Source organism: Sinocyclocheilus rhinocerous, unplaced genomic scaffold, assembly GCF_001515625.1.
Source record: "Sinocyclocheilus rhinocerous isolate Xijiao unplaced genomic scaffold, SAMN03320098_v1.1 scaffold716, whole genome shotgun sequence".
Taxonomy (NCBI): Eukaryota; Metazoa; Chordata; class Actinopteri; order Cypriniformes; family Cyprinidae; genus Sinocyclocheilus; species Sinocyclocheilus rhinocerous.
The window spans coordinates 41,809-50,291 of NW_015647020.1; the positions used below are offsets into that span (position 1 = coordinate 41,809).

General features: G+C 39.3%; 1 protein-coding gene across 1 annotated transcript in view; it reads left to right on the plus strand.

Annotated features, from left to right (window-relative positions):
• The window catches only part of LOC107708283 (kelch repeat and BTB domain-containing protein 2-like), a 31,226-nt gene extending 22,743 nt beyond the window's left edge, over window positions 1-8,483 (plus strand). Inside the window, exons 4-5 of the mRNA XM_016512467.1 lie at window positions 5,604-5,769; window positions 6,177-8,483. Of these exons, the coding sequence (XP_016367953.1) occupies window positions 5,604-5,769; window positions 6,177-7,733 (1,723 nt within the window). The 3' untranslated portion in view covers window positions 7,734-8,483. The remainder of the gene's footprint in view (window positions 1-5,603; window positions 5,770-6,176) is intronic.

Genomic DNA, 8,483 nt, shown 5'->3' on the forward strand with positions numbered 1-8,483 from the left:
GAAGAGAAGACAAAAATGCCGAAGACCTCAGCTGTGTGGGAGCACTTTAAATTGAATAATAATAAGACAAAGTCAGTGTGTCAAATATGCGATTTGAAACTGGCCTACCACAACAGCACATCAAGTTTGAAGTAGTAAGTTCTGTAAGTAGTACGCCTATAGTATATTGTTGGTGTAAAAAAAACCGAGCTGCTTTTATGTTAATGTTATGTTTATGTTATTACTCATGTTAATCAGTAATTTTACACATGATAAAAACATGCACTTAATTTGCTTGGAAAATACTTGCGAATACGGCAGTCATAAAAAACGTACAGTAGCCCAGCCTAATAATAATTTGTCTATATTAAAAGTATTGCTCTTAACAGACCTGTGTGTTTTGTATCACTAGTGCAGTGTCCGCTCTCTGAGAATATAAGCCCTGCCCGCGTGAGGCGCGCTGCTTCCGGCTCGCGCTGTTCTGTAGTTTATTGAAAGTTTATTAATTCTGAACGTGTCGCGTGTCCATATTGCACCAAAATGCGACACTGTACTCTCTTGGGTTCGCAGCAGCACGCCCACCCCACCATGTGTGAAGTCGATTGGATGAACGGTTCTCGACATAATAAAAATGCAAACAGACAGACAGACACACACACAGAGATTCCTGCCTTTATTACACCGTGTCTACACTGGACGCGACAGTTGTCGTGTCGCACTGCACCCGCAACCGCTAAAGTCTGTCTAAACTGGATGCGACAAAGCGACCGTTGAAAATCATTTGAAATTTGTGTCAATACGTCATAAATAGAACGCAGCAGCCAGGTTACTGTTGGGAATTAGTCGCGCCACGCCGCATCCAGTGTAGACCGCATCCTATAGGTTCTGTTGTATTTTAGTGTTGGGTCGTTCTTGAACGATTCGTTCGTTTTGAACGAATCTTTAATGTGACTCGGGAAGAACGAGTCGTCTATATATTTTGTTAAAATGAACGAAATGAACGAAATGACTCAAAAAAAAGATTCGTTCATTTTGCTGAACGAGACTCAAAGGTCCGAGTCGGTAAAATGATCCGAACTTCCCATCACTATTGTATTTTGTCGCGGCGCGGCATTTGGTGTAGACACGTGTTGAGAGAAGAATATGTTCAGCCCCCTCCCTACGAAGCTTCGAATATTCGGTGTTGATTACTACTGAAGCTTTGAAGCTCAAAAAAAGGGTATTCGGACCAGCCCTAACAATTTCTCCGCAACTCCTCTCACGGTGCGTGTCTACTGAGCGACTTTGCAAATATCAAGTGAATATTGCTGGGCGGCAGACAATCTCCATGAGAAGCAGGTAGTGACATCTCTCATGAATGTTTAAAATATGCTGATTGTGCACATATTTATCCTGGATTAAGTACTTAAATCATATTGTTTACACATTGGACACATTAAAGTTGATATACAGTACGTTTTGTTTTCTATCGTAATATATTTAAAAATGTAATTAATTCTTGTGATGCTAAGCTGAATTTGTAGCATTTTTCAGTCTTCATTGTCACATGATCCTTCAGAAATAATTCCAATATGCTGATTTGGTGCTCAAGAAACATTTCTTATTTTTATCAGTGTTGAAAAGCAGAAAGCAGAAACCATGATATGCAACAATTCAAATGTGTATGTGTGTTTTAAAGGTGTCATCGGTTGCGACATGCACTTTTACAAGCTGTTTGAACTGAAATGTGTGTTGGCAGTGTGTGTACACAACCACCCTATAATGATAAAGATCCACCCAGTGTTTTTTTTTAATCTCGTTAAATGATTTCCTCTTTCGCAAATCGAGCCGATCCCCTCCCACGATTTTTTGATTGACAGTTAGGGATGCACCGATACCGATACTGGTATCGGGCCGATATTGAGCTCCTGTACTCGTACTCGTTAAAATGCCCCGATACCAAATGCCGATACCACACAGCATGTGATAAGTGCCATAATTCAGACAAAGAAACACAGACAACAGAACAACAGACAGCAGAATGAAGTTATTAGAGATTAAGGAACAAGTTAGTAAAACAATGCACAAGTTACTTAACGGGAGAGAGAGTGAGAGAGAGCGAGAGCGCACGTGCGCACTTCTGTTGTGTGATCTTTGATGTTCACTCACTTAGCACACGCATCATTTGGATTAAAACTAAATCATAAAAATAAGACCATTTATAGGGGCATTCACATTTCACTATAAACATCATTTATTTTCAACCTTAGGCATACACGACTTCCTGGCGAAAGTGAATCTAGCAGCCTGTGTGAAATTTATTACCGAGGTAGGAGTGTCTGTGTTTTACATGTATGCGTTACAGAAGATCACGTGTTCAGGATGCGTGGATTGCGAATGGTCATATGACCGATCAACGGCAAGATGTTGTAGATGCTGTAAACTATATAAAAGTACATTTCAGGAATATAACTTAAAAACTGCCATTGAACACAATTTATGAAATTTGGTCAAATGTATTTTGAAAATTAAGTACTTTTACATTTAAGCACTTAGTAAAACGTCCTAACTTATTTAGTGTTTTGTAAACATTTTATAAAAATTGTAATTAAAATAAAGATAAATTTAACATAATGATTTTATAGGACTGGGTTCTTATAATAAGCCCACTGGAATAAAAAGTTTTAACTTGTATAATTTACACATTATTGAGTGCAAAAATGAAAGTAATCTTACCTGAAACTGATATTACAGTAGCCAGTCTTAACCGTTTATGTGATTTGGCTCTTCTTGTTGATTTAATTTTTTTATTTCTTCACAGTGTACCAAACACATCTACATCCATTATTGGTGCGCAGAAAGCTAGTGAGAGATTGTACGGTAGTTCACGTTGACCAAAACACACAAGAAAAATCGTTTTGGAAAAAAACATTTTCGGCAATCACAGACATTCGCAATTGGACGGGATTAGATTTCTCTTGAGGACCGCCGAGTTTGCAGAAGAACGGTAGGTAATTTGCTCTGGAATTTTTACAGTGATCGTGTGATAAAAAGACAGACATGGCAGATTCGGACGGGATTAAAATCTCAAAGTACATCTGTGAAACAGAAATTTCTCTGACGTCCCCCTGTAAAACTAGTCCAGTCCGAATATGGCTTAAGGTTTGAGCAAATCATTCATGATCCAGCTTCACCTCCAGAAGAAGTGAGTGTAAGTTTTTTTAATGAATCTTTGCAAATCGCCTTTCCTAATAATATGCTAGTTAGCGAGTTTTACGATGAATGCGGCTAAAGTTTACTGTCTCTCAGAGAGCAGCTCGGAAGAGAGGGGTGGGGTGAGCAGAGCTCATTTGCATTTAAAGCGGAATGCAATAAAACAGTGTGCTGTAGACAGAGTTTTTGACAGGGTAGTTTTACACTACCATTGAAAAAGTTTAAAGGGGTCATATGATGCGATTTCAATTTTTCCTTTCTCTTTGGAGTGTTACAAGCTCTTGGTGCATAAAGAAGATCTGTAAAGTTGCAAAGACTAAAGCCTCAAATCCAAAGAGATATTCTTTATAAAAGTTCAGAGTCAGCCACACCTACCTAAAACGGCTCGTTCGAACACGCCCCCACATACCTACCGCATAAACACATTTCATTACACCAAATACACAAAATAATGTTCTTTTTAGCAGCATCATATGATCCCTTTAACCAAACTATGTTACAGACTTTTCATTAAGACCCTAAAGAATCATATCAACTTGTGGAAAATGGGCATCCGATGATCCCCTTAATAAAAATCAATGCTTTTTTTTTTCAGCAAATATGCATTAAACTGATCAAAAGTGACAGTAAAAACAATGTTACAAAAGATTCTATTTCAAATAAATGCTGTTCTTTTGAGCTTTCTATTCATCAAAGAATCCTGGAAAAAAATGTTTCCATAAAATCTTAAACAGCAAAAACTTTTTAACATGGATTAAAATAAGAACAATTATTAATAACTGAGCACCAATAATAATTGTGCAGCAAATCAGCATATTAGAATTATTTCTGAAGGATCACGTGAGACTGAAGAACGGAGTAATGATGCTGAAAACTCAGCTTTGTGTCACAGGCATAAATTAAATTTTTTCAAATGGAATATTCAAAAAGAAAATGGATTTAAATTGTAATAATATTTCACAGTATTACTGTTTTTACTTTGTTTTAGATCAGATAAATGCAGCCTTGAAGAGCATAAGAGACTTCATTAAAACAATTCAAATGTACTGTACTGTATTTCGTTATGAATTATCTGGCTTTGTTTAAATGTTTACTATGGGCATTCTGAAATCTTTCCAACTGTGTTAGTGATGATGATATTGTCGTGTGCTGAAAAAAAAAACATAGATTAATCACGCTTTGTACAGACACACTGCAAAGCAGAGGCATTGTAGCATTTTAAGCGTCAGTGTGCAATCAGAATGCTGTGCACCTAAATAGAGCGAGAGAACGGAACAGACTGGCCTTACAACACATTGTTCTAGGTTCTGTTATTTGAGAGACTGTTAAAACATTTTGATAAAGCTCCAATCGGTTTCCTTTTGAAATCAAAATCGTAATATTGATCATGATTTTTTTCTGTCCATATCGCACAGCCTGAATTACAATTGAAAATCACAATATGAACAGCTCACATTCACTAAAAATATTGTAACGTTAGCAGTATTGATTCAACCAGCCAGTGAGTGAATGTCACTTTATTGCTCTGGCCTCCAGCTGAACTGGAAGTTTTTGAGTTAGACATATATTGCCTGAATTTTATCACCTGAAGTGCTGGTCACCACCCCAGTAGTTTGAAATGTGCCTATTCAAATGCTTTTCCTTTTTTTGTACTTTTGGTGAAAAAATAAATGTAGTGAAGTTGAATACATAGGGACCTAATTTTTATTCAACTCCCAAGTAAAAGAACCACAGTTTAATTATACTCAATATAGAACTAACTAAATAAAAATGTACTGTAAGAAAAGTAATTGTAATTTGTTACTTTCCACCTCTGATTTCAGGTAAGGGGTTTTGTAACCCTTATTTTGCTGTCCTTCTTTCAACGTTTGGAGTTTATTTACCCCTTCCCAACTTATTTTTCTTTGACTATATGATTCACACAACAATGAAAATTCAGTAATTTACTCACTGTAATATTTTTATTTTATGGTGTCCTTGTTACACGTTACATGTACTTGCTGTAGTAATAGCAACAATAAATTATGCATAATTATATGCAACTAACTATAAACCAAACCCTCATCCTAACCATAACCATATAGTAAGTACATGTAGCTAATTAATATTACTCTGTACTTAAATGTGTAATTACACTGTAACAAGGACACCATAACACATAATTTAACACCAAATAATATTTTTTGATCCACATACTTGCATTTTAAGTAGGTTGGGACAAAGATAATTTTGTCAGACCTCTAGTAAAGTACATGGTCTTTTGTTTAGTAGCCTAATGTTTAGGTTTTGTAAATTAGTCTACAGAATCATTTTCTTTAGAATCGTGAGAACTTTAATCGATGAATCAAGAGTTGATGGATTTGAAAGTGTAATTTTTTTCGAGGGTCTTTGTTTTAACCAGTGTTGTTTTTCCTGTTTCTCTGTTTCTGTAGGGCTATGTTTATGAGTGGGCTCAGTGAGAGCAAACAGACACATGTTCATCTTAGAAATGTTGACCCCATCACACTGCAGACCATCATAACCTATGCTTACACCGGGAACTTGGTCATCAACGACACCACTGTGGAACCTCTCTACGAGACGGCCTGTTTTCTTCAGGTTGGAAAGACGTGCACACATTCTTCCATGGGTTAACGTTAACATTACAACTTTTCCTCTCACATACTTGCTTGCTCATGTTTTGTCATTTTACCCTCCACATACATGCACAAAGCTCTCACATTGACTTGTTTTACCAAGTTTACCACTTGTTTCACTCACAAAACCTATGGGTCATACATTACCATCACAACATGCCATTGTTGCAGACTTTGAGCGGCACACTCTAGCATTTTTCTAAAATGTCCACAAAACAACTGGTCAACAGCCAATGAAGGGTATGACTGATCATAATGGAATTTCAGTGACCTTTTAGAAGTGGGACAGTTAGAAAATCTCAATATTTACAATATTGTTAATCAATGTTTATGTCTACTTATTTCTGGCTTTCATTGTCTTTCTTTCAGGTGGAGGATGTTTTACTGCAGTGTCGAGAATACTTGGTCAAAAAAATCACTGCTGAAAACTGCGTCCGCATGCTAAGCATCGGTGACCTGTTTAGTTGCACAGAGTTGAAGCAAAGTGCTAAGCGCATGGTGGAGCACAAATTTCCTGTTGTCTACCGACAGGAGGCTTTCCTGCAGCTCTCGCACGAGCTTTTGCTGGACCTCCTGAGCAGCGATAATCTCAATGTGGAGAAAGAGGAAACGGTACGTGAGGCGGCCATGCTGTGGCTGGAATACAACATGGAAGCACGTTCTCAGTATCTTTCCTCCGTCCTTAGCCAGATTCGAATTGATGCGCTTTCTGAGGTGACCCAACGTGCCTGGTTCCAAGGTCTTCCACCAAACGACAAATCAGTGGTAGTGCAAGGCCTGTACAAGTCTATGCCAAAGTTTTTTAAGCCCAGACTGGGAATGACCAAGGAAGAAATGCTCATTTTTGTAGAGGCTGAACCACCAGCTGAAAGCCACCCAGTCGTGATAGGGCCACGTCACATAGTGGTCTGTTACAGCCCTCAAGCAGAGAAGGTCTACAAACTGTGTAGCCTGCCTGGAGACTTGCAGAAGGTTGGGACATTGGTCACCCCAGACAATGATGTGTTCATTGCCGGTGGACAGATACCACTGAAGAGCACTCTAGCTACCCACGGCAGCAAAAGTGGCAAACTGCAGGCTGCCTACTGTTCAGTAGACAGCTTCTACTGGCTGGATGCTCAGCAGAATGCATGGGTGGCCAAAACGCCGATGCTATATGCTCGTACTAAACCATCACTGGTCTATTGTCAGGGTTTCATTTACGCTATTGGTGGTGATAATGTGGGTGGTGAGTTAAATAAGCGCACAGTGGAACGCTACGATTGCGAGCGGGACGAATGGAGCTTGAGCAGCCCTCTTCCCTGCGCGTGGAGTTGGAGCACAGCGGTAACGGCCCGGGACTGCATCTATGTCATGACACATGACCTCATGTACTGCTACTTCCCTCGAGCTGACACTTGGGTGGAAATGGCCATGCGGCAGACTAGTCGCTGCTTTGCTTCAGCCGCTGCATTAGGAGACCTCATCTTCTATATTGGTGGTCTGCATGTGGTGGGCAACTCGGGTTTGCGTCTGCCAACCAGCACTATTGATGGCTCCTCCGTTACGGTAGAAATATACGATGTCAACAAAAACGAATGGCGTCTGGCTGCTAACATCCCAGCCAAGAGATATTCTGACCCCTGTGTGCGTGCTGTGGTGCTACTGAATACGCTATGCATCTTTATACGTGAGACACACTTAAACGAGCGGGCGAAGTATGCTCTCTATCAGTACGACCTGGAGCTCGATTGCTGGTCCTTGCGGCAGCCAGTGTCAGAACGTGTGCTCTGGGATCTCGGCAAAGATTTCCGCTGTGCCGTGGGTAAATTATACCCGTCCTGCCTTGATGAATCTCCCTGGAAGCCACCCACTTACCTCTTCTCTCCTGATGGAGTTGAGGAGTTTGACGTGGATGAGGACATGGTGTCACTGCCTCATGTATAGTTAACGGTGTCGTTTTTAAAACTAACCTGTAATTTATCCACTGTTCTGGAATAATGCTCTTCTGTTTTGAGAGGAAAGGTGACGGTCTTCCCTTAATGCCTAGTGTGTTCATGGAGATCAAAAGTTTAATTGCAATCTAAAATGTTTAATTCAAATTTTGACCCATTTCTGACACTTGTAGTTTTGATCATTCTCATAGCAAGTTTGAGAACATAAATATTTCAAGTTTGGCATACTGTTTTAACAATTTGATGATTTGATGGTGCGAATGATGTGATTAAACCTCCTTTAGTTGAAAACGGCAACTGTACACCCAGAGTTTGTAAATTTCTCACTCTTCTTTTGTCCAGTTCATCTTTCAGAAATCAATTGCTCACCTTTCTCCTAAATGTCACCAGGGTAACAAGAGGTTCATGGGGTTGGCGGGATATTTTGTACTGAATGTCATTTTTGATGTTTTGGTTCGCCGCTGGTTTGGTGATTTGCTTGACATTGATTTTGTTGTTATTGTTGTGCTGTATTATCATAGTTCACGTTCTCTGTGGTCTGTCTGTTGACCCATCTAGGATATGACATAATTTGACCTCTTAAAAGGATAGGTTTCACACTTACAACCACAAACACACTAGCGATACCTCAGGGTGCTTACCAGTCTTGTTTCCTGCTCAGTTTACCATATAATTTATTTCTCTCTCCCTCACTCAGTCTTGTGTGTATGTATGTATGTATGTATGTATACATACATACGTG